This window comes from Urocampus carinirostris, chromosome 3, assembly GCF_059441175.1.
Source record: "Urocampus carinirostris isolate Australia breed hairy pipefish chromosome 3, RoL_Ucar_1.0, whole genome shotgun sequence".
NCBI classification, from domain to species: Eukaryota; Metazoa; Chordata; class Actinopteri; order Syngnathiformes; family Syngnathidae; genus Urocampus; species Urocampus carinirostris.
The window spans coordinates 26,549,425-26,575,497 of NC_142351.1; the positions used below are offsets into that span (position 1 = coordinate 26,549,425).

Below are 26,073 nucleotides of genomic sequence, written 5' to 3' on the forward strand. Positions count from 1 at the left end.
GGATGGTAGTTTGAGGCCCCCACCTTAATATGAAAGTTAAAACAAGAGTGTATTATTATTATGCTCCCACTAGATGTTGCTGTATTTTGTCGTGCCACCAAAAACGAGTGCTAAAAGCACAACAGAAGAAGACAAAATACAGAGACTCAAAACGACCAAAACGCACCTGATTAGTTTTAAAAAGTAGAAAATTAAAAAAAAGAGAAAATAAAATAAAAAAATTTGATTTAAAAAAAGAAAAGGAAAAAAAAGACATCAAAAAAAGAGAAACATTAAAAAAAAAGACAATAAGTAAAACTCTAGAAAAATGAAAACAAATTAAAAAATAAATATTTGTAGTCTTCCTTGGAGTCATTTTTGGTTGTACTACACATTACAGCGACATCTAGTGGACAAATATAACATTTCCCTTTAAGAACAGCGGAATGTTCTTATCAGCTCATTCTTATGGAAAACCCAATTTGGCCCAATATCCCATGGATCATAGCTTCAGAAGTACCCTGCTTTAAGCAGTCCCCAAAAAAGAATATTTGTTTTTCTCTGCACGTAACATAACTTACAAACCTGAATATCTGCAATACTCTGATCTTAATCTAACGATTCCCTGCATGTAAACATACTGTTTCTTACAAAATAGTTTATAACATTTGATATGTTTTTATAATGGCCTCCACAGGTCATTGACTATTTGCGTCTTCAAAAGATAAATTGCAAGCTGCCAGCTGAGAAATTGAGAAAGTCCTAGTAGGCATAAAAAGAGGAAGCAGAGCCCTGGGAAAGCGTCATGAACGCCCTAATCATGACTTCGTCACTGCAGTCGGAAAGGACAGACCTGGGCTGAATTTATCCTGAAGGGGCCTTAGCTCTGGGAACAGGCCGAGTGAAGATCTTGGAATGGACGTGCAATACGCAATCAGTCACGCTCAAGTAAAAAAAACATAGACCACATTTTATTCTGGTATCAACTTCTGCTTTTCCTGCTATTTTCTTAGTTACTTTAAGAGGCATTTCTATTTGCAAAACATTTTAAGTGTGATTTAAATTTAAGGGCAGATTCCCCCAGTCATGTGAAAAAATATTGTATATGTGAAAAGATGACAGAAAGGACCAAGAAATACGTTATTTTCCTTTTCGGTGACCAGATATTAATGTGATGAACTATACTCTGTGTAAGCTAATCGCTAATAATTAATAAAAGACTGGAGATCAGTTCCATTGTACATCTTAACATTGTCTTTGCTGTTTTGAAAACATGAAGGCGATACATGAGTCAATAGAGTTTTCAGTAAAGTTGTTGGTGTTAACAAAAACCTGTCCTTCATGTTCATCAAAGGCCTTTAAATATTTACTAAAACACAAGACTAAATCTTCTTTAATATTTAGGAAAGCATATCTCAGGTTTCCAGAGAACTGTTAACCAAAAACACCAAAATAAAAGCAATCTAGATCCTGTCTACTAAATTTACTTTGTAGACATACATATATATACATACATATAAAATTATTTCCTTATTTTAACAATTTAATTGCCTTAAAAATACAAAAATCACAGAGTAATAAATTAAAATTACAACGTTTTTTTGCCAATGGGAGTACATTTTTTTTCATTAACTACTTAAAAGGACAGTGTGTATTATTTGAACGCTAGATGTCACTGTATTGTGTAATGCAACCAAAAATGAGTGCTTAAAAGCACAAGGAAAAATAACTACAGGGATTCAAAGTAACCAAAAATGCACCATTTTACTTGAGGTTTTTGGGCACTCGTATCAGATAGATGACGGACAATTATGTCAGTTTCTGCGTGGTGAGGCTCATGTTATGTAAAATAAATACAGAATTTTTTACCTTTGAGTATGTAAAAAAAATGCCCTTTTGTTTGATAGTTCATGTACTGTATATGAAGAGGCCCTAAAAAATACACACTGTCCCATTGAGGAAAAACAGTGGAGGTGATTCAACTTAAATTTGTTGGGTGTAAAACAAGCATATAATAATCCCATTACATCAATCTAGAAAAAAAGATGCGTTTCAATCTTTGGAGGGGGGAAGCTCTCTACTTGGTTGATGGAACAGCATTTTCAATATTTGTGTATTTATCTACACTAGTATATTTTTTTATTTGCTTGAATAGTTGCCTGTAAATTCTGTGCAATCCCACAACGTCTACATCATAATTTATGCAGGGGTTTTCTTGACACTGACTCCGACTTGGACAAACAAGACGAGCTGATGGGAAAATCTGCAACACAAACAGAAACCAAGCCGAGCACTCGGCGAGGCGCGTGAAACCAAATGACCGTTTCATTTTGTTGCTGCGTAAAGGAGCATAACAAAATAACTGCATTGTCACGCTGATGCGCATTCTTGTTATGTAAGACTTCTTTCAGCACCAGTGGCTAACAGGGTTCAGGGCATTTAAGGTCTTTTCAGGTCTTAGTATGTACTGTATTTGAGGACTGTTTGGGAGGACCCTGGATGTCATAAGCCAGGGTTGTAAAGTTGTGTCATCATGTTGACCCATTTTCTCCCTTATACGTTCCCCTCTGAAACTAAGTAAACAAAACCTTGTATGTTATAGCTTTTTCTCAGCCTACTTCTTCACCTCATAAAACATAAGTGAATGTCACTTTTATGTAGTTGTTTGTTTAATGGCTCACCTTTCTCTTCTTTGGGTTCAAAGTTTCTCTCAGATCGTGTAGTGAAAGCCGCAAGGTCGATGTACAGCGTGATGGTCATGCTAAACCCGGAATTGATTCGAGATCGGAAGCATCACCTCAAAACTTACAGGTAGCATGAAGCAAGCTTTTATTTTGTTCATGTGTAAAAGCACTTCAATAAAAATATGTATGTATTTTTTTAAAACTTTTGGTATTTATTTAATTTTCAATTTATATTTTCTTGTTTTAGAACAAATAGAATTAGAAATTAGAACAATATTTTTTCTAGTTCACTGCTGCTTTTTAAAAACTTCAGCTTGAATGGTATATGGTCTGCATTTTCTATAGCGCTTTTCAAGTCAATGAAGACCTCCCAAAACGGTTTACAATGTGCTTCACACTTTCCCATTCACACACACTCTCACACACCAATGGGGAGTCAGCCATGCAAGGCGCCTACCTGCTTATTGGGGGCATTAGGTATTCAGTGTCTTGCCTAAGGACAATTCGACATATAACGCAGAGGAGCCAGGAATCGAACCTGCGACCTCTGGATCCCAAGACGAGCTCTACCTCCTGAGCTAATGCCACTTGAATTTAATTCATTTTTAAAACAAAATGATCGGCAATTACAGGGGTCTCAAACACAATTTACTTGGGGTCTGCTGAAGCTAGGGTCTGCATGAGGTTGGGGCAAATTGGGGTTTCCACAAACAAGTTCTGATAAAAAACCTTCCACAAATATTGTTGTTGTTTTTTTTAATTCCCTGCACAAATTACGATCTAAAAATAAAATAAAAAACTGATGAGAGCAATCAATCAATTGTTAATACATTTATCCATAATCCGTTAAGTGTGTATTATTCAGTGTGTCTTCATAGTAATGAAAGGTCATTCATTAAAAAGTATTGACTATCCTATAAAGGTGCTGCTACGAGTACCCGAAAAACAACCACTAGAATTAACTAAATAATACAAGTAAAGTTTCTCTTAGTTTACCATATTTTTAACTGTTATGTTCATATTTTCCCGCTAAATTCATTTGAATTTATAGTACAACATGAAATACAATACTTAAGATAAATTACATTATCTGGCAACTCTCATCAAATGGTCTTGCTCAATTTATTCCATCTTATAAAAATATGTATAAATTATGAAATTGTTTCCTGTTAGAAATGGATTACTGTATTTTCCGGACCCAAAAACTCCAAATTGGTCAGAAATGTGAACGTGCACTTTATAATCTGGTGCGCTCTATATGCAGACAAAATAATAAAAGCACTACGATTTTTGTTTAATTATAGATCCGTCGATAAAATATCACTGACCACAATTGCATAACGATAGGAATCAAACCAGACAGCAAGGGTAAGAGCCCCGAAACCTAACCACCAGGCTGCTCGATTGTTGTTCACGATTGCATGACGTTTTATGCAATGGGAATCAGACCCGTATCCATCGGGAAGGACACTGGATCATGTCTCCTAAACCATTAGGGATACACATAACACATGAAAATTTCTTAGCTCATTAACACGCTATTTTAAGTCACTTTAACTGATATTTTTGAAAAATGAGAAACAGGAAGTGACTGAAAATCTGTGTAAAATTTTGTTTCACTTTTTCTCAGCTAAAACTAAGCAGTGTAAGTGATAAACTTTTTGAACATGTGCATACCTTTATTTATGTATTTCATGATGGCCAAATTACTTCCCACAATACCTTTCGCTTAATTCGGTTCAGAAGCTTGTGCGCTTCATAGAGACTTTTTGATTGGCCAGTACAATACTGTATTTCATACTACCATGGACCGGTTAAATGGCTGACAATATTCTTTCAGGCTGACCCAATATTAACAGCAACAATTTAGTACAGACTAAAATTGGTGCTTTAATGAAATAAAACCTAATGCATTTTATGTGTCGTCTATATCCTTGTGGTGTAGTGGATAGAATTAGGCGCGCTCCCAGCTGCAATCCAGATTCGATTCTCGTTGCATCCAATGTTATGCAATTGTGATCAGTAATGTATTCTGACTGATAAATCGATGCACAAATACTGACCTTTTTAATTGTCTTTGGAACCCCAGCCCATACTGTAGTTTTAATTTTATGCGCCTTATACTATAGTCCGGTGCACCTATATATTTTATTATCTTTATAACAAAGCCGTATCCCACTCGTGGGAGATGGCTAGAGTCAAGAACACACTCACCAAACATTCATTCCCCTTCGCTCTTCCCAACCTGACATCGAACATTAAGCCCACAACGCAACAAGGGCTGAATTACTGTGCCATGCAACCCTTCCTCAGCAGAGAGCCCCGACAGCATAGACTGGTTTACCCCGTCCGCTATCTCCACTATACTCACTATGAAATTTAAAAAGCATACCATAAATCAATCCAGTGTCCTTCATAGTGCCGAAAATACGGAACTAACATTAAATATTTCTTATTGTGCTAAACTTATTTTGAAAATATACAGTTCTAAATTAAGAAAATATGATTCAATGACCAAAATGATCTGGAATTCTTAAAAAGAAGTGTTTTTTTTCAAGTAAAGGTTAATTACAAAAATAATACTTAAAATGACCTAATTCCAACAAACCAAGAATGTTGTTTTTTTCAGTGAATGTTTTATATATTAATGTAATAATGCAGAAAACAAAAATCTACTCATCTTCCGATTTTATGTTATTAATGTTGTTTTTTTTATTTAACAGACTTACAAGGAAATAAATGAACAGAAAGAAACATTTTTAAACGTGTGATTGCTGTCATAGACAATGTTGCTCCGGGAAGGAACTTGTCGATTGGCTGATGGGACAAAACGAAGGTCTGCAGTCGAGAAGCCAGGCGGTGGGAATGTGGCAGGTCTTGGTGGACGAAGGAATGCTTGTTCACGGTAGGACATCCAATGACTTTCATATGAAAACAAAGACAAGTATGTTCTCGAGATATTGCTCGGTGAGTTGCACTGTGATTGCTAGTAACAAACACTCAAATAAAAATAACTCCACCAATTCCCGCAATTATCTTTTGTTTTTATTCTGACATGTTATTTACAGTAGTTAGGCCCGAAAATATTTGGTGGGTAACACAAGTTTTGTTATCTTAGCTGTTCACATAAACACATTCTGAAATACAGTAATACAAATTGTATGGGCTTAAATTTCACAATTTCATCTGGAATTTGAGACTTTCCACATCCAAATATAATATGGGTTGTACACGCTTTATCTGCCTTTTTAAGGGACCAAAAGTAATTAGACAATAGAATCAGTGGGCTGTAATTAACTCAAAAGAACCCTCCCTTGTTAATCTGTCATCATTTAAGAAGTGAAAAGCTCTGGAGTTGATTCTACGTGTGTGGCTCTGCATTTGGAAGCTGTTGTTGTGACCACACATTATTTGTTCAAAGGACCTCACAATGGAGGTGAAGCAGAAGATTTTGAGACTAAAAAAGAAGAAATTCATGAGGGAGATGGCTAAAATGCTTGGAGAAGCCTACTCAACAGTTTCGTCCATTCTAAGAAAAAAAGAAATGCTCTGGTGAGGTCTGGATTTCAAAAAGGACTGGATTTTTATAGAAGACGACCGCAACAGATGATCAAATGCTCTCCATGTTGAAAAACAGTTTACAACAATTACTTAAATAAAGAACACTCTCCAGGAAGCCTACAATATAGATAAAACGTAATACAGAAGGTTCATAACTAGGCCAAAGCCATACATCAGTCCCAAAAATCAACAGGCCAGACTTGACTTTGCCAAAAAAACACTTCAACAAGCCATCAGTTCTGTAAAGGTGTACTGGGAAGAGGAAAGTTTGAAAAATAGAGAGCAGCACATGATCCAAAGAACACCACATCATCTGAGAAACATTGGCATGCATGGCTTCCAAGGGCACTGGGTCACTTGCGTTCATCAATGACGTTACAACAGATAAAACAAGCCAGCTGAATTCGAAGTATACAGCGATATACTTTCTGTTTCTATTTAACCAAATGCTGCAGAGTTCATTGGAAGGCGCTTCACAGTGTAGATGGACAATGACCCAAAGCATACAGAAAAAGCAACTCAGGAGTTTATAGGGCAAAAAAAGTGTAATAATCTACAATGGCCAGGGCAATCTCCAGATCTTAACCTAATCGAGCATTGCATTATGCTTACTTGCTCAAGACGAGTCTTTTGGCGTAAACATTTTCAGTTGGATGTTGTTGTCCAACCACTTGATTTAAACATTACATAATGTACTTCAATTCTGATCAAGATATTTAATTTCAAGTCCAATATGATTGCGTGTGGAGCCCAACTGGTGAAAATTGTGTGTCTGAATATTTTCAGACCTAACTGAGAAAAAGAAATGAACCGATTCCCGTGATCGTCTTTTGTATTTCTTTTAACATGATGTCTAAGTCGGTACTCAGACATATTTGAAGAGCTTTAACTGTGGCGACTTGAGTGCGTATGCTCAGAATTCACCCAGTCAAGTATGTACTAACGCCAACCTGAGGCGCAGTGTCGCCCAATCAATGCCCAATCAAGCCACAAACCCTTATTCAGCCTTTCAAGTTGGACACTTGGAATACATTTGCACTTCCTTTTAACAGCTATTTGAAATACACAGAAAAGTAAGGAGAGAATTATTCTGTATTGATTTTCTTTCCTTGTATTTCCAACTACAAGTGAAACATGAAGTGAACTTTCACGACAAAGACACACAGTTTTACCGCTTCCTGGATTCTGAGTTTGGTCTGAAGCACTTGACAAGGGAATCGCAAGACGAGCTGCAGGAAAGCCTTTTGCTGCTGTCTCAGCTGGGCCCTGACGCCCTACTCACCATGATCCTTCGCAAATGGTCAGTCATGGCTAACTTCTTCAACCTCACCTTAGTCAACTGATTGCACTTGATATCCTCTTTTGGCTAGGGCAAACATTTTAACCAATGCTGAGTGATACATTGTTTTACACACATAGATAGATAGATACTTTATTCATCTCTGTGGGGGAATTCACATTTCCAGCAGTATCCTCATGTTAAAAAATAAAATAAGAGATACCAAACAAAAAAATACCCAATATAAAGAATAAAGAATATTTAAATAATGTTCCAAAAAATAGACACTATAATAAAAATAAAGCAAAATATGCGAATGTGAGGTTGGGGTTTAATATGGGCTTTGACTCCCCTGAGGAGAGTCCTGCTCTGTGCGCACAACAGAGCCCGCCTTGCTCACCAGTTTATTCAGACGAAAAGCATCCTTCTTACTGCTGCCTTCCCAACAAAGTGCCGCCTAGAAGAGGGCGCTCGCCACAACAGTTTGATAGAACATCTGCAGGAGCTTTTTGCAGATGTTGAAGGACGCCGGCCTTCTGAGTACAGTCGGCTTTGTCCTTTTCTGCACAGAGCTTGTTTGTTGGCAGTCCAGTCCAGTTTATTTTCTAGCTTCACTATAAACATTAGGTTCATCTTGAATTGTGTAAAAGTTATTAAGTAGCAAACTCCAACCGTGTATAATATACATGCATATCAAGAAACACGGGGCCTTCCTTTTTATACTTACACACAAAGTGGGGATTTGACAAAGGACTGTAATAAAAAAAATAGCCGTCTGTGATGCAGTATTTAAATACATAAATAAATAGATAACAGGTACGTACATACATACACAACAGTAAATACATTCAAATGCCACAATTTTCCCTGAACTATATAGTCTATTGTAACAGGTTATCTGGGCAAGGAGAAATGTATTATCTTAAATCACCTCTCCTTCTTCCCAGTTCTAAAAAATTAAATATGGAATTTTGGGTTAGCTTCAGACTCGTTCCTGCAAATCAAATTGGTTGGGCTCAGGTTGGGTCGGGCTTTAGAACTCCCAAGTCTGAGTCGGGATTGTTTTAGGCCCTATTTTATCTCTAGTTGCAAATTGCTAGACACAGCAGATCTTTAATTGGTCCTTGATTCTCCTATAGCTGTTCAGAATTTCAGTTTTATGTTTTTATGAATCATTTTATGCAAAAAGAACAACTGGATACTTTCCTCTGTGTGTCGCTAATACAATTTTTGTCTTCAGTCCAAATCAAAGAAGCGCTGAAGACTTGGAGGTCATCTATGAGGAGCTTCTTCATGTCAAGGCCGCAGCTCATCTTTCCACCTCTGTCAGTCGCTCTTATTGACTCCAATAACTGCCTTTCTGATTCTGATTTAGTTTTTTTAACCATTCAACACATTTTATATTTTGAATTAAATCTTTGTTCATGCTGTACCTTTAGGTGCGGAAGGAGTTGGCTTCTGTTCTGGTTTTTGAATCACACGCTAAGGCCGGAACTGTGTGTGAGTTAGCTGACTTTTTACACACATCTTTTTGAGACAAGTAGCGACACACTTTGCAGAAAAATGTTACACTACTCACGTGTAGCAACGTAAATCAGGGGTTGGGAACGTACAGTTCGCTTACCAGGTGTGGCTCTTTTCATGAGTATATCTGACTCTCAAATAAAATGTACTTTTTTAATGCATTTTGACCAGGAGTACAACACCATGTTTCTACCATTAAATAGTAAGTTTTAAGCATAATATCGATATAATGTATATATATATATATATATATATATATATATATATATATATATATATATATATTGGTATCAGGGCTGCAACTAACAATTAGTTTGACAATCGATTAATCCGACGATTATCTTTTCGAATACTCGAATCGGATTTTTTTTTAAAAACACATGATTAATTTCCTCCTCCTTATTCAATTATTGAAATTTTGTGGACAAGTAAGAAAATCATGCACATAAAAGAATAATCTACAATATTAAACAATAAAAAAACAGTAACAGACAAAATACATATAAATAAATGGATGTTATACACCTGCAAAAACATAAAAAAATCATGAAGTGGAAAAAAGACATCTTTGTTGGACATGAGCTTTTGGAACAAAAAATAATTGCAAATCTAAAAACCCAGAGACACATTTGCACTTCAAAAATGTGAGCATGTGAATGACGATCATGTTGAGGATGCTCTCAGTGATGACAGCTGCTTGCTGTGACGTGCATGATGTCTCTCTCACAATGAACTGTGGAGTGCTTCCACACTTTTGCGGACTTTGGTCAGACTGTTTTCTCCGTGTCTGTCATGTTTCACGAGTTGAATTGACTGTGGCTTTTGACAATAGGGCCTTAGATCGCACTCCACCTTGCTTTGTTGTTGTCGCCCACTCTTGCTGCGTGTGACGTCATTGGCTCTGCGACCTGCGGAGTGACTCATAAATCGTGTACAACGCATCTAAGAACTAATTTGTTGAGAACGCTTTTAATCATTGATTCTATCGATTAGTTGTTGCAGCCCTAATTGGTATATTCCAATTATTTTCCCGTGTCTCTTAGCCACTGAGAGGAATTTGTCATGTTGCTAAAGGCAAATACAGTGACTTGCGAAACTATTTGGCCCCCTTGAACTTTGTGACCTTTTGCCACATTTCAGACTTCAAACATAAAGATATAAAACTGTAATTTCTTGTGACGCATCAACAATAAGTGGGATACAATCATGAAGTGGAACACACTTTATTGGATATTTTAAACTTTTTTAACAAATCGAAACGAAAAAGTGGGTGTGCAAAATTATTCAGCCCCATTGAGTTAATACTTTGTAGTGCCACCTTTTGCTGCGATTCCAGCTGCAAGTCGCTTGGGGTATGTCCCCATCAGTTTTGCACAGCGAGAAACTGATATTTTTGCCCATTCCTCCTTGCAAAACAGCTCGAGCTCAGTGAGGTTGGATGGAAAGCGTTTGTGAACTGCAGTATTCAGTTTTTTCCACAGATTCTCAATTGGATTGAGGTCTGGACTTTGACTTGGCCATTCTAACACCTTGATATTTTTTTGGGCATACCATTCCATTGTAGCTTTTCCTTTATGTTTTGGATCATTGTCTTGTTGGAAGACAATTCTCCGTCCCAGTCTTAGGTCTTTTGCGAACTCCATCAGATTTTCTTCCAGAATTCAAGTTCAAGGGGGCCAAATAGTTTCGCAAGCCACTGTACATCTTATCCTTTTTGTTTGCAGAAAAAGTCTGCTCGCACCTTGTTTTTAAAACATTATTTACAACAACAATGACGGTCAAAATGAACCTCAACTATCTTAAGTAACTGCGGAAGGGATACACATTTTAAGTAGGATATTTATTTATTTTAGACACAGGCTCTGGCATTATTATTTTTATATATCTTATCAAATCAAACTTCATAAAGTTAAATAAAATGCACGGAAGAATCTGTTTTTGTCTGGAGATCAGGTTTGACATCTTTCTTTAAATTTGTCTTAAAATATATGTGTGGATCGCACTGAAAAAAAAACTGTATTTTGCTTTTATGGCTCTTTGAATCAAAAAGGTTCCCGACCCCTGACACAAAAAATGAAGTCATTTTTGCATATTTAATCTCGAAGCATGTTGATCGAGGGGTTTGTTTGTTTGTTTTTCTAAGTGTTCAGTCAGGGGGACAAAGGCACTTCCTGGTACATCATCTGGAAAGGCTCTGTCAATGTGATCACCCACGGAAAGGTGGGTGACGTTTCCCCAGGTTAGCTTCAAAATAGCTAACTTAATGCTATTGGTGGAATCTCACTTTGCCTTTTCTATCACAGCCTTCAGCTTTTCTGATACAGTGGACTCACTGCATACGAGATTAATTTGTTCCCGGATTGAGCTCGTTTCTAGAATTCCTGGTACCTTGAGCAAATAAGAAATGACTGAAAACCAATACATTTACTCCCCGCCTCACAAAATCATCTAAGTTAACCTTGAATAGTGATAAAACAAATCTTCCTGACTACTAAAAACACATACAAATAGTAATTTAACCTTAAAATACAGTAATAAGATACTTATGATTGAATAGACAAAATAAAATGGAGTTTATTATGAGCACTCATCCTGGAAGAAGTTGCGGTCGCTAACTTCATAAATCTTAATTGCGTGTGGGTTCTTTTGATGATACACCAGCAGCAGCTTTACATTTTCGTTGCCACTGGCATGAGCACACAATGCAATGGGTAGATGAACTTTGATTGTCCTGAGGCCCAGCAGCTTTTTGTCAGCGGTCATAAATTTCCTGCGTGACATTTTTCTTCCAAAAAAGGCCTGTCTTGCCTCAGTTTAACAATGCTACTGGATATAACCTTCTTCAGAAATTTGTAAAACAAAATGACCAGTGTTCATTTTAACTCTGAAAAGTGATGAGTCCCGGGGACTCGCACGCTCAAAAATCTATGGGTCCCAACAGAGATCTATGGGTCCCCAAAATTTAGTGTTATCGAGGTTGGAATTGTAAATCGGTGACAAATATATAATAAAAATCTATACATTCATTCAGTTTTAATCATCAAATTATTCATTCATTTTCTGCATCAAATTATTGTTGGTAATATACCGATTAAAGGGATAACCACCAACCTGCTTTTTTTCATTTTCTCCTTTTATACTTCCTTTTTTTCTTAACTTCTTTATACAACATAATAATTCGTAATATAATGCATCAAAGCAAGTGAGCCGTTTGAGAGCCGGCTCTCTTGAATGACTTGAGCCGAAAAAGTCGGTTCTCTCAAAAGAGACTGACTTTTCACCACATAACCTCGAGATCGGCGTGCAGACGAAAACTCGAACTGCGAGACCAAAACAACATCTGCCGGATCTGCCTGACGAAAAGTTTGGAGTGCGGTAAATCTTAAAAAAAAAAATGTAATCTGGTAATAATGACAATTTTGTGTCAAAAAAGTTGCGTCCCGGGGACGCACGTTTATTTGAGACTATGGGTCTCCAGCAAAAATTATGCGTCTAGGACGCAGGGACGCGGGCAAACGAGAACACTGAATGACTAACTCTTCTAGGGCTTTGGGATCTGTTCTCACTGTTTCCCCATGCCGTACCTCAGAGGGTATGCCAGTCCCTTTCTAGAAATCGGCCCTCTAGTGGTAGATTCTGAAAATTCTTGTAACCTGGATTTTCTCTCAAATATCGGGCAATATTTTGCTCGAAAGACGTATCTCGAATTTCTCCTAACTAGAGGTTCCACTGTATAGCACTATTTGTGTAGATCTAAAAAACAAAAAAACAACAAAAAAAAACATGCTTTAAGGTGTGTGTTTGTTCAGGGTCTGGTGACCACTCTTCACGAGGGTGAGGATTTTGGGCAGCTGGCTTTGCTGAATGACGCCCCGCGAGCCGCCACAATAATTTTGAGGGAGGATAACTGCCATTTCTTGCGTGTGGACAAGCAAGACTTCATACGAATTCTCAAGGTCAGCCGATTGCGTAGGGCCCCCCACTGCACTTGTGCTATTGTTGTGCCGAGCTATTCATGTTATTGGCTCTGACTTCAGGATGTGGAGGCTAACACGGTGCGTCTGGAGGAGCATGGAAAAACCGTGCTGGTCCTGGAGAAATGCGCCGACCCAGACGAGCATGGAGCAGTTGGAAATAAGTAAGGGCCCTTTAAATATTGTTTTATTGATCCATCCACTTCATTATTTTCTGATTGACCCATTTCTGCCATTAACGGCTATAGATGTCATTGGCCTTGACCAATGAATTGCAATTGGCGGTTAGCTGTTGACATCAATGGCAATGAATGAGTTTAAATTTAAGGTTGTAGTTCAGAAATGAGAAAATGTCTTAGTAGATCAAGGGCTGACTTTTTAATAGTAACAGTCCTTATTCTTATTCCAAGAGGAAAGCAAAGAAACTTAAAGTGGTCAACATAAAAACAATCATTTTTATTTTAATCATATCAATAGCTTTAATGCTGGATGGTTTTATGATTTTTTTCAAAATAAAAAGTAAAATGAATAACCTGAGCGTAAATAAATTCCCAGTATGAAACCTTATTGTCTTCGATAGCTCCTTACTTGCTTGATGACATATCCATCTAAAAAAAGGTCAATGTAGAAATCGTGTGAAACTAATGTTGCCATTGGTCCGCGCAGATACACGGTGATGTCAGGAACACCAGAGAAAATCCTGGAACACCTCTTGGAAACAGTCAAGCTGGACTCCAATGGGAATGATGCAATCGGTGAGCATTTGTCTCGTCTTTTCTTTACGGATTGCTCATCCAAGTGTTGTTGTGCAATTTTTGTCTTCCCGCTAGATTCATGTGTGAATGACTTCCTTCTCACCCACCGAGTCTTTATGCCCTGCAGTCAACTGTGTGCTGCATTGCAGAATCAATATCCTTAAATCAAATGTTCAAAGCACTTCTATTTAAGTATTTCATCTTGTAGAGCACAACTACCATTAAATTAATACTATACGGTCTAAATTGCCCCTTGGCGCTTTAACATTCCATCTTAAACAGAGACGTGCTTTCTCTGATTTATTCACAAAAGTCAGGTTCTGCTCATGTGTTTTTAGCTTTATCATACCCTGTGTGGATATTTTGAAAGTCTTCACGTTTTGAATTAATCAAACCCCAACACAGTAAAGTATTTGTCCCTAAAATGTTTCATAGCTAACAAGCTCACATTTTCAGGTGTGTACTATTTGACCACTCAATTGCGCTGTATGGTGTAGTACAACCAAAATTGAGTGCTCAAAAGCACACACAATACAAAGTATGGAGAGAGTTTTAAAACATTTTGGTTTTGAATCATTAGCTCAACTGGTAAAATGCGTGCCTCGATACTTATAAATTAGGGGTTTTAAGACTTTTTAGGGTTTTCATTTGTCACCAATTGTAACCGAAACAACATCATTTTAGCTCAAATGGTAAGGTACTTGCTTCATACACACAGGGTTATGGATTCCATCCATAGTCAACCCAGTGAAGAATCTTTTGTTGGTGTTAGGTTGGACCTTGGGTTTCAGTTGGAGCTAGGGTTTTGGTTGGAATTAGGTTTAGGGTTTTGGTCGCAGCTTAGGTTAAGTTTCTGGTTGAAGTTAGGTTTAGGATTGGCATTTGACCTTGGGTTTGGGTTCAATCCTGAACAAGGGCTTAAAGTGTCAGTGTTTATAAGTAACCCACCAATTGAAGCTAATTTGAATTTATAATAATCTCACATCTCTTGTAGCTCAACTGGTGAGACACTAGCCTTTTACACACAGTGAGTCCTTAGTCAAGTCACGAAAAATACTAGGGTTAGGAAGCTGATGGAATAGGGTTTCGTTTTGAACTACAGTTATAAAGTGTTTTGGGGCTTTAAAAAGAACCTTTACGTTTGAAGCCAATTTGAACTTCTAATCATTCCACATCACTAGATTGCATACCTGTCAACCTCCACGGCTCCATGCCCGTACAAACTGTCGTATTTTCCCGTACAAAATACAAAATAATCGTACACCATATTTTTTTCCTCAGAATGATGCATGATGGGAAATCCCCAGGTGGCAGACGCATGAGATTGACAAATTTGCATTTTTCCGTACAGATTTCCTCGTACGTCGTACTCGTCTTAAAAAGCATAAAAAACGTACTTTGTATGGCAAAACCGTACAGGTTGACAGGTATGAGATTGTAAATTTAAGAGATCAATCTCAACATTTCAACTACAATTCAGTATTGGTTATTCTGTATTAACTATTGGAGTGATTGCCTCACTCACAAATAGGTTATGTTTTATTTGATGTCATTAGCTTTTCCTCCATCATTAGCCAAAAAAATCATTGTCCCTTAACCAGCGATGTACCTACCAGGCGGAGCTCTCTGAGGGATCGGAGCAGGAACGGGCTGCCTACATTCTTAACACTAAGCAGAAGGTGGTAAAGCTGGTCGGCCAGTGGGTTGCCCTCTATGGAGTTCTGCTGAAAGAAAATCCTATAGCTTTAACCTTTCTGGAGGTGAGACGGGAGATCAATACCACAGTTGTAAAAACGTCATTCCCATTAAGAGAGTCTGATCCACCCCCTTTAAAAAAAAATAGTTGAAATGCTTTTTTATCAGGAGGTGTCGACCTCTTATTGTCACGTGAATAAATTTTTCATCTGTGGGTCTCAGAGGTAGGCGGATCAATAAAAATATTGAAATTATCGATACGAAGCAAGTACTTGGTATCTGACCAATACGATTGTCCTGGGATCATTACTCCGCTCCTCCGTCAATTTCCTCAACGCCCTGTCTTCGCCCTGATTCTGTGCTCAGCACTTTTTTTTTCCAACTACAGAAAAGAACAATGCCATGAGAGACATTTGACAGTTTTGTCACGTTCTCCTGTCCTGGCTACCCAACTTGTTCCGATCCATGACCACGCTCCGTTCTCCAGTCCCGGCTATCCGACTTGTTACGATCCATGACCATGCTCTGTTCTCCTGTCCCGGCTACCCGACCTGTTACGATCCACGACCATGCTCTGTTCTCCTGTCCCGGCTACCCGACTTGCTCCGATCCACGATCACGCTCTGCTCTCCGGCCCTGGTCGTCCGCCTCGCCACCTGTCACCGGCCGCAGGGCTTCCGGTTACACCTGCCCAGCAAGCACCAGATCACTGTTTTTTCCTCTCACTGATCCCCCCGATTCTTTAGAAAAGTGTTGTGTGAAACATTACGCATTTCGGTCCACTTTTTGATCCGGTCGTGACAACTTTATTTGCATAACTGACTTTAATATCCAAATATTGTGCAATGTTGGCAAAGTTATAAAGTATTTGTATTTTCGTTACTTTTATGCTTTTTATTTGGATTCTCTTGACTTTTGTTCTGAAGCAGTTGTCCCAGAACTGTTATATGAATACTTTTCTATTGTAAAGTTTACTTTTTTGTTAGTTACTATGTATTTTCTATTTTATTGCCAAAAATATTAGTGCTGTGTTTATCATGATTATAACCCAATTCAAGGCGGAGGGTTTTAAAATATTCATTGATCATGGCATTTCCAAGTAAATCGTATCCATAGAGAAAGATATTTGCCCATATTTACTTAGATCAGATCAATACCTAAGTTTCCAGCATTGCCCACCCCTATCCATTTATTTGGTAGGCTTTGTAAGACGCCAATACAAACAGAGAGCAACAATGTGAAGTTGTGAATCAAGCAAGAATGGGAAATGATTCTACCTACAAAACGGTCTCCGCAGAGGCCCAATGTGTATTTATTGTAACCCTGTTTTAAAAATAGTGAATGCAAAAAATATACAACTAATTGAATACTTTAGCACTTTTGAAAAATCATTTTTCATTTCAACCCCAAAAATATATTTTAAAAACTGTATTAGGTAGATTAGAAGCAATACAAACATAATGCCCGCAGGCCGGGTTCGGCCTTTTGGATGATTCCATCCGGCCAGCCATGAATTTCAGAATACAGTATGTCAAAAAGGAAGTGAATAGTTTGTGTAGCATTGTTATTTGGTTCAGGTGTAAAATTGCATTCACTCAATGGTTAAAAACTCCAGTTAACACATTCAAAGCCAAATATCAATATATATTTTTTCCATTGGTTGTAAATAAATGTCTTGTGTTTAAAAAAGATCCCTTGTCATCCGTAATTATATTATGGAGGTTATGTTACTAATACGGGCTGAATAACAAACAAATACTGTAAAACAAAGCTGAAAATTTGGGGTTGACAGTATTTTACTGATCCGGCCGCCGAAGAACAAAAAGCCTGGATCTGGCACCAGTGTCAAATTGAGTTTGACATTCCTGCTATACAGTACACTTTTAATTGTCTCTCTTGTATTTTGTCAAACAGAAGTTGAAGAAGGACATTGCAGCCAACTTCCGTTTGTATGGCGTTCTGAAAGATCAATTCCGGGACAGAAGAAGAAACAAAGTGTAATGCTGTTATCTTGGCTTAAACCAGTGCTTCTCAAATAGCTGATAATTAGGAACCACTGGCTCAAGCTATCTTTTAGTTCCTCTTGAAATGACTTGAATTGACTTGAAACACACCTAATTCATTCATTATTATCTTGTCTAGGTTGGAAAATGGCTACCACTCCCTGGGAAGGGTAAGGAATCAAATAGTCTCTCTGTCATTTTGTCAGTCCAGTGTATTGTTTGTAGAGCTGACTTTTAACTCGAAAGAGACTCATTTCTCATTGATACCCTAGTTCAGGGGTCGGGAACCTTTTTGACTCAAAGAGCCATAAAAGCAAAATATATTAATTTTATTTTGGAAAAGAACCACACCATATATTATGAGACACATTTACTAAATTGCTAAACCCGCGCCTCAGACAAAAACTTAAGTCTTCAGCACATTTATTTTTGATGATTTGATAAAAATTATGAAAAAAAAATAATGCCAGAGCCAGTGTCCCAAAATCAACCAACATACCACTTTCAACTTGTCTCTTTCTTGCAATTACTCAAGATCGGTTAAACACATTTTGACCCTTTTTTTTTTCATACATATTGGTTTCAAAACCAGATGCAAGCAGTTATTTTGTAAAAACGTCACAACATTCTGCAAACAGGGAGCCTGATGTGCTTACCTTTGGCGCAGACGAGGGTGAGAGATTGGAGGGAGTGCTTGCACTTTTTGTATAGCTCCACCCATCCCTCCCACTCGCCCAATTAAAAAACTTTAAGTTCCCCCACGGTGTTTTGGCGTATTTACAGTTTGTTCTGTGGATTCATCATAAGGTATTTGAACACTGAACACAGATTATATAGTGAGTTTTTATATAAAGGATTATTCAGCGTTGTACAGCCAAAACTAGGGTTTTTTTTTTTTTTTTTTTTTTTTGGGGTGACACCTTAACTGTAAATTGTAGTGAAAATCGTGCCCTATATATTCTGCGAAGTACTGCTTTGTAATTCAGCTTTGGTTTGTCTTTGCGTGTATCTGAACAGGATTAATGGCTCAAGTTTTGAACGAGATGGAGAAAATTTGCATGCAATCAAATTTGTCTCTGAGCTACAGGTACTCATAGAAAGAGCCATATATGGCTCGTGAGCCATAGGTTCCAGACCCCTGCCCTGAATCTTAGACAACATTTTCAGTCCACCAACCATCAACATAATTTAATTTATTAATTCTGTATATCTAGATTATGTTTGCTATTGATTAATTAAACTAAATGTAGATTTTCGTTGCTTTCACATTCTACATGGCTGTACACAGAAGGTTCATACGAAACAGGTATTCAGACGGATTTTTTTCCCCCCAAAGTAGGATGTGCCTGTTTTTGCCAACCTACTCCATTATTCGTTCAGCTCTGTATCCTGTTGTCTTTAACAGATTCAGTTGGTATATTTATTTTTCTAGGCATGTTGAGTCACAGAGGGTTTCCCGTGTGGACTTTAGTTGGGGCATTCTTCTTTGACTTTTCTACAAAATGGCATAACCTAGCAAAATAAATCCCCTTGTTAAATAATTTTGGTAAATTTAATAATAATGTTTCTAACTTTGTTATGCATTGTGTATGTAATGGAATATGAACAATAGTGATTAAAATCCAGAGCAAAATTATCTTGATTAGCGGTTTTCATTTTGTAGTGAAATGGGTGTATCTCATGCAGCAGGGTCAGATCATTGTATACTAGTTAGAAAAAAAAAACGGGTATGTAAAATAGGTCAAATAGCAAAAAAAAATCTAGTTTTGCTGGCTTAATGATTTTGCTTATTGTGAGTATTTTTTTTTATTTTGTTAGAATTTTTTTCAAGTACCGTATTTTCCGCAATATAAGGCGCACCGGGTTACAGGGCGCACCCCCAAAAAATAGTTTTTGGTCCTATATTTTCCATACATAAGGCGCACCGGATTATAAGGCGCTACAATGGGAACGTCGACAAAACAGTCAGATAGTTCAGTCAAACTTATTACCCCCTTAACATTCCGAAAGCTTGCAAAGAAGCAAATTCGTGTCTCAGACATGTACGGAAACAGTGTCTGTACGATGTCACCAATCACTCAAATGCATCGTTCCAAATATCATTCGGAAGGTTAAAGTCTTGGTATTCAAGAAATGCCAAACATTTCTTAGTTTCCATTTTATTTTTTGCTGGCAATTGTGTGGACAGCAAAGTAAGAATATTATTGTGCAGGGAAACTGTGTTCTTTACTGTGCATATGACAATAAACACTTAGAATTGACTTTATTTTAAAAATAGACTCATCACAGAAACATCAAGATCATTCTAAAACAAGATACCGGGAAAATATAAAGCAGCATAGCTCACCTAAGTTCTCTTGCAGCCATCACGTTCAATAATGATACGAAACCATGATCATCTTACAACCGTGAGTGTAGTAAATCCAGAAGAGTAAAATATTTACAAATACAGAATAGTAAAAAATGTTTTCTCTATGCCGTAGTGCAACCCAACGTGTGATTCACATTCATCTTTTTCGGCCAATTGCAGGCTTTGTTTCGCCCCTTTAGCCTATGCAAGCCTGTAGATGATAAAAAGGATCCGCCCCCTTTACCACCGAATAATTTTAGCCAATAGTGACTGATTCAAATGATGATTGGCAAATTGGTTAGGAAATGAAACGCCTGTATATAAATCCCAGCATACACCGCGGACTACTTCGCCTTCGGGGGAAAATCTAGTCGGCAGCTGCTTGCCTCAGTTGCAAGACTTTGCGACTTAATATTGATCCATATATAAGGCGCACTGTATTATAAGGTGCATGGTCAGTTTTTGAAAAAAATAAAGGCTTTTAGGTGCGCCTTATAGTGCGGAAAATACGGTAATTGTAAAATTATCTGAAATACACTGCATCAAAATAATCATGCCCATTATTTTCTGATGTTACTTTAAAACATGCTCTGAATATAATCAATACGTATAATCAGGAAGTATGGTAATGTGAGAAAAATGGTATTTGAGTAAAAAAAAAAACTGCCCATTCTCTTTGGGGATGACCATTTTGAGAGTTTGTCAGGGAATGATGACAACATGATTGCTCATGTTTGTCCTAATTAACTAAAAAAACAGTTTTGAATAACACAAAATCAGGAAAATAATTGTCAAAATGTGCAAAAGTATCTGACGCTAGAACAGGACGGTTTTTGCGGTGTAATGATTGAAAATGTTAGCATGCTAACAACAAATAGGCTTTAGCCTAGCAAAGAAAGCAGTGATTGCTGTTATAAATCTCAATTGCATCTTTAAACAATGGTTTCCAACAAACTTTTAATTCATATTACTTTATGACCGTCAACTATGATGTTGGACTCAGAGCCGTTTACTTTAGTGCTATGTCAATCCTGTTGATTTAAGGTTGGGGCTTAATATGAATCAATTTCTTGTCTCAATTTCATGTAAAAAATATGATTATTTCTGGTATGGACTGATATCTATATCTAATTATTTTGTTGTTGTTGTGATGCTGGCATGTTCTCAACAGAACTACGCATTTGACTGGTTCCCTCACAATGAGGAGTCAGCTGGACACATACAGCCAATCACATCCCAAGGTAAAGGTAAGCTTCCCAAACAAAACATCCATCCATTATCTGCACTGCTTATCCATAGGGTTGCGGGTTGCCGGAGCCCATCCCAGTTGTCTTAGGGCAGTGGGCAGGGGAGACCCTGAACTGGTTAGCAGCCAGTCACAGGGCAAACTGAGACCGACTATTCACTCACTCATTTACACCAAGGGACCATTTGTACCAGCCAATTAACCTGACATGCATGTTTTCTGAATGTGGGAGTAAACCGGAGGGCCTGGAGGAAACCAACGCAAGCACGGGAAGAACATGCAAACCCTGTACAGGAAGGCTGATAGCAGGATTTGAACCCATGACCTCAGAACTGTACCGCGAACGTGCTAACCACTCATCAGCCGTACTGTCCCCAAACAAAACAATCCAATCTAAAAGATTCCGCTTTCCTAAATTTAATTTCCCCTTATGTTCCGGTCCAGAGCCTTCGCTCTGAAAATACTGGTCTACTAGTGATCCCAAGAGCCAAACCGAGATCAGCAGGTTTGAGAGCGTTCTCCATTTTGGCCCCGGTGCTGTGGAATGCTCTTCCCCCTGAGATTGGATCTGCAACCTCAGTGGAAATCTTTAAATCTAAACTTAAAACAAACTTCTATTCTATAGCATATGAATAACCTATATTTTATGTTGACAATATCTGTTTATTATTTGTTATTGCAACATCCATTGCAGCCTGGTCATCCTGGAAGGGGGATTACTTTATATGCGGTCCCTTCTCAAGGTTTCTTCATTTTCCTCATGTTGAGGTTTTTGAGTTTTTTCCTTTCCTTAATGTAGGTTTTAAATCAGGGGATGGTGTCATAATAGTCTGTGGTTTGCAATCATCTGTGGTCTGTGCAGCCCTTTGAGACTTCCTGCGATTAAGGGCTATACAAATAAACATGACTTGAGTTGACTTAAAGCCTTATCTCACATGTTTTTGCCTCCAAAGTGAAACAGTTTGTGTGAGCTTTCAATAGATGTGTGGTTGTTTCTCTATGTTGCGCAGCCTTGTACGAGATTTACACAGCAGACCATCAAGCCATCACGTTGAAACTGCCAGTCAATGCAACTGTCCAGGAAGTGATGCTGTCGCTGGTCAAACCTGGAGGAAATCATGTGCTCATCAAGATGAACTCTGCCGGAGGTAACAATCGCAAATCCACACTCTAGCATATTTTGTGTTTTTTCCCCTCGAACTCAGAAAAAACCTTAATTACTATTTCCCATCCTGACAGAAAGAGCTGAGCTAAAACTGGATGCCACTGCTGTGTTTACTGCGCTGGGAATCAATGAGAGACTTTTCATCTGCACCAGTGACCAAGTTGAAAAACTGGTGAGGCTCCAATCGTGTTTCTGGAACTCCTATTGGGCAGCAGAAAAACTCCAAATCGGGGTTTTTGACTTTTTTAAGCTGTTCACCCCACAAAGGGTGGGTGTTCACAGATCCCTGAACCAGTTGGGTTGTCGACGTACCACTTTCAGTGGTGTGTCTTGGGCAAGTACAGCCTGGTAGCCTACAGACCGGTATTTTTTGGTAGGGGTTTTCTCCTGGACATGAAAAAGATTACTGGTTTTCAAGGATACCGGTAGCAGATCTCAGTTACAGCACCTTCATTATCTGATCGCTGTTGTTTTTTGATCCCAAATCACGGTGGAAAACTATTTTGTTCCGAAACTTTGAATACATCACATCATACAATAGGCATTGCATCACTTGTAGCTTTCATAATTTTGTTGAAACCCCAACTTTGTGGCGGTGATATTGCATCCTTTGCCTATGTAAGAAGGCTCAAAGGCCCTTTGTCCGGTACAACCTTTGTACCTATATTCAAATTATTAATGTATTTAAGAGAATAAATAACTATATACATAGGCAGAAACTTGGTTGTGTCAGAGTTCCTGTCCTCTGCATTCTCTCAAAAAAGAGCCTTTTTGGAATTTTATTATTATTTTATGTACAGTGAACACTCGTTTATGCGGGATTTCTATTCCAAAAGAAGAAATGTGTGAAATAAAAACCTTTATTTTTGACAATTACCTGTATTATACTATCAAATACTGTAGTGTATATTGAAATCAAAGAGACCCTTTTTACAGGCTCAAGCATTTCTTTAACAGATAAAATATTGTACAAACGTTTTCAAATAAATAGTTGATAAGTTTATAGTTTAGCAGAAACTCAAAATGAGGAGAGAAATTCACGGTTCATTGATCACTTAACCGCATGGGTCATCGGGCCACCAATGAAGACACAACTCTGGACAGATTTATCCACTGTTGACAGTTCCTGGCATGTTTCAATGAATTGTGAACTTGCAAGGAGAATAGGAGAGTGTCTTGGTACTGTACAGAAAATGCCCTCACAATGCCAAATTCCAAATCTGTATGGAAAGCCCTACTCTGTGGCATTTTTTATTATTGAATTTCCTCGGTTACAAAAAAACTGACCAGCCTTAAAGGGCGTCGGTATCAAAGAACAACATCATTATTGGCTGATGGTAAACATAAGGTAAGCAGTACAGGATAGTAAAAATAAGGCACTGGCATGCTATGCAATCTTTTTTACAGTTGTCCAATATTAAAAACTGAAACAAGGAGAAAAAACTTCTGACTACTGTACTGTCAAGAAATAATTCAAATCATCACCGTTAACTGAAGGCTTCAAATTACAGAGATCAGCACCGCCCCACTTTGACCCAGGTAAAATATACTTATGTTCCTGAGATGCCTGTCTGATATCAGTTGACATGATATAAAATACTGTTCTGCTATTGCTCTCTATTTCCCCATCAGGCACTTGCCCCTCAAAATATCTGTGCATGCCCCTAGCCACACCTGATTATGGCCATCCCACATCCCGTCCCTTCTCTGTTTACACAGAGGCCCCTGAAGGAGCAGGAGGGTCCTGAGCAAGGAAGCGCCAACATCCTGGAGCAAATGTCCTCCAAAGACATGGCCTGTGAACTTACCAAGTACGACTGGGAACTCTTCAACGCCATGCATGAGGTCCAATACAATTATCTTCAAACTTGAACCCCATTGCTCAGTTTTCAAAATGTTTTTCATATCTACTTATTACATGTTGATTTTATCATTTGACAGGGTTCATACGGGTGCTTGAAATAGTTGAAAATCCTTGAGTTTTAATGTTGTGTTTTCAAGGGTTGAAAAGTGCTTGGTTTTGGGTGAAATACTTGAAATTGCTGCCATGTTTCACAAGTCTTCTTAAAGATGGTTCAGTCACTGCTCTCTGGTGGCTTTGCTTTGCTATTGCATTTATTTCCTCATGATTACCAGCATTAGTTTGTATGGAATTGTACTATGAAGCGGCATCGCCCTCCACGGGTGCATGCACTATGAAATTACGTATCAAATATTTATTGTGGGCCATGCCAAAAAATTGTAGCGTTTAACAGTGGTAATTTGAAATGGGAAGAACTTTCTGCAACTGGAACAGGTAAGTTGCATATTTCCTTCATTTTACCCAACAACTATATGGGGAGAGATTTGTCTCAAAAATAGTTACACACGAATTGTTCAGGTCCACAAAAATATTAGTGATTTATTCAAGTTCTGAAAAAATCACGTATGAAAATCAGATATATTTGTGGTCCTACAAAATACATGATTCATACCGGATGTCTTCTTTCAGTGGTACTGGAGAAATGGAAAAAATGGCTAAGAAAGTCCTTAAAAAGTACTTGAATTTGTCCATGAAAAAGGTGTACGTACCCTGATTTAAATTATTACTAGTTTTTGGGACCATCTTAGCCCACACTTTATCATCATCTGATACGTTTATCCATTTTGTGACCGCTCTGCTTTCATTCCTTTCACTTCCGCCAGACCGAGCTGGTCCATTACGTATTTGGACGTCAAAAGTTTCCAGCGGGCGCCGTGACAGCCAACTTGGAGCGTTTTGTGCGCCACTTCAACGAGGTCCAGTACTGGGTGGTGAGCGAGCTTTGCCTCTGTGAAGACTTGGTCAAGAGAGCCGTCCTGCTCAAGAAGTTCATCAAGATCGCAGCAGTGTAAGAATCATGTCAAGAAAGAAAAAGCTACCATGATTGGTCATATCCGGGAGTTTCATAATCTGCAAACATTTGCTATGGGGTTACTGTAGCAACCGCAAAGTCGCTACTTGATAGAAGCGTGCAGACTTGATTATGTTTATGTATTGCAGTCAGGACCGGCCCAAGTCTTCATAGGGCCCTAAGCAAAATTAGATTTGCGGCCCCTTATTACTCGATAATTTGCATACCCACTAGAATTCATTCCATGTTCTACTCTAGGGGTGGGCTACTGTTTAGGGTCAAGGACCGCATGTGACATGTTATACTTCTTTTTAAATAGATTGTTTTCATCAAATAGTTTTGAAACGACCTCAATTAGAGCAAAATTGTATATGAGGTCCCTGGTTTAAGCACTGCATTTGTTATTTAGTTTTGAAATATTACTGTAGGGTTTTTTTTAATTTTTTTTTTATAGTATTTCTAAAGTCAGATTTTTGTTGATGTTCTGTAGTTTGTTGTAGTGTTACTGTAGTTTTATTTTTGTACTATTTTAGTAGTACTTCTAAAGTATTTTTATGTAGTATTTCCATAGTGATATTTTTGTTTGTATTTCTGTAGTACTTTTGTTGTATTTCGAAAGTATATATTGTTGTATATCTGTAGTATTTTTGTCGTATTTTTTTATGATTACAGTATTTTTGTGATTATAGTATTTTTGTAGTGTTATTTTTGTATTGTTTTCTTTTGTACTATCTCTGTTGTATTTTGTAGTATTTCCATATAAGAATGTTTGTTGTATATCTGTTGTATTTCTATAGTGTGTTGTGTAGTACAGTGCTACCATAGTTTTATTTTTGTAGTATTTTTGTCATATTTCAATAGGATAATTTTTCTAGCATCGCTATAAATGTAATATGCAGTATTTCTGTTGTAAACTTCTTGTAGTAGTAGTTTTGTAGTAATATTCCTCTAGTTTTTTTATATTATAGTATTATGTATTTATATT

At 37.7% G+C, this 26,073-nt stretch overlaps 1 protein-coding gene across 4 annotated transcripts in view; it reads left to right on the plus strand.

The window, feature by feature from the left end:
• Window positions 1-26,073, plus strand: part of rapgef3 (Rap guanine nucleotide exchange factor (GEF) 3) — a 64,337-nt gene that overhangs the window by 28,969 nt on the left and 9,295 nt on the right. For all 4 annotated transcript variants that reach the window (XM_088331281.1, XM_088331277.1, XM_088331278.1 and 1 more), the window contains 18 exons: window positions 2,684-2,790; window positions 5,447-5,568; window positions 7,353-7,524; window positions 8,744-8,828; window positions 8,943-9,003; window positions 11,171-11,247; window positions 12,837-12,983; window positions 13,065-13,165; window positions 13,668-13,756; window positions 13,832-13,910; window positions 15,366-15,516; window positions 17,366-17,448; window positions 17,594-17,624; window positions 20,976-21,051; window positions 22,061-22,198; window positions 22,290-22,387; window positions 23,935-24,060; window positions 24,901-25,085. In XM_088331281.1, coding sequence (XP_088187407.1) covers window positions 2,684-2,790; window positions 5,447-5,568; window positions 7,353-7,524; window positions 8,744-8,828; window positions 8,943-9,003; window positions 11,171-11,247; window positions 12,837-12,983; window positions 13,065-13,165; window positions 13,668-13,756; window positions 13,832-13,910; window positions 15,366-15,516; window positions 17,366-17,448; window positions 17,594-17,624; window positions 20,976-21,051; window positions 22,061-22,198; window positions 22,290-22,387; window positions 23,935-24,060; window positions 24,901-25,085 — 1,928 coding nt within the window. The remainder of the gene's footprint in view (window positions 1-2,683; window positions 2,791-5,446; window positions 5,569-7,352; window positions 7,525-8,743; window positions 8,829-8,942; window positions 9,004-11,170; window positions 11,248-12,836; window positions 12,984-13,064; window positions 13,166-13,667; window positions 13,757-13,831; window positions 13,911-15,365; window positions 15,517-17,365; window positions 17,449-17,593; window positions 17,625-20,975; window positions 21,052-22,060; window positions 22,199-22,289; window positions 22,388-23,934; window positions 24,061-24,900; window positions 25,086-26,073) is intronic.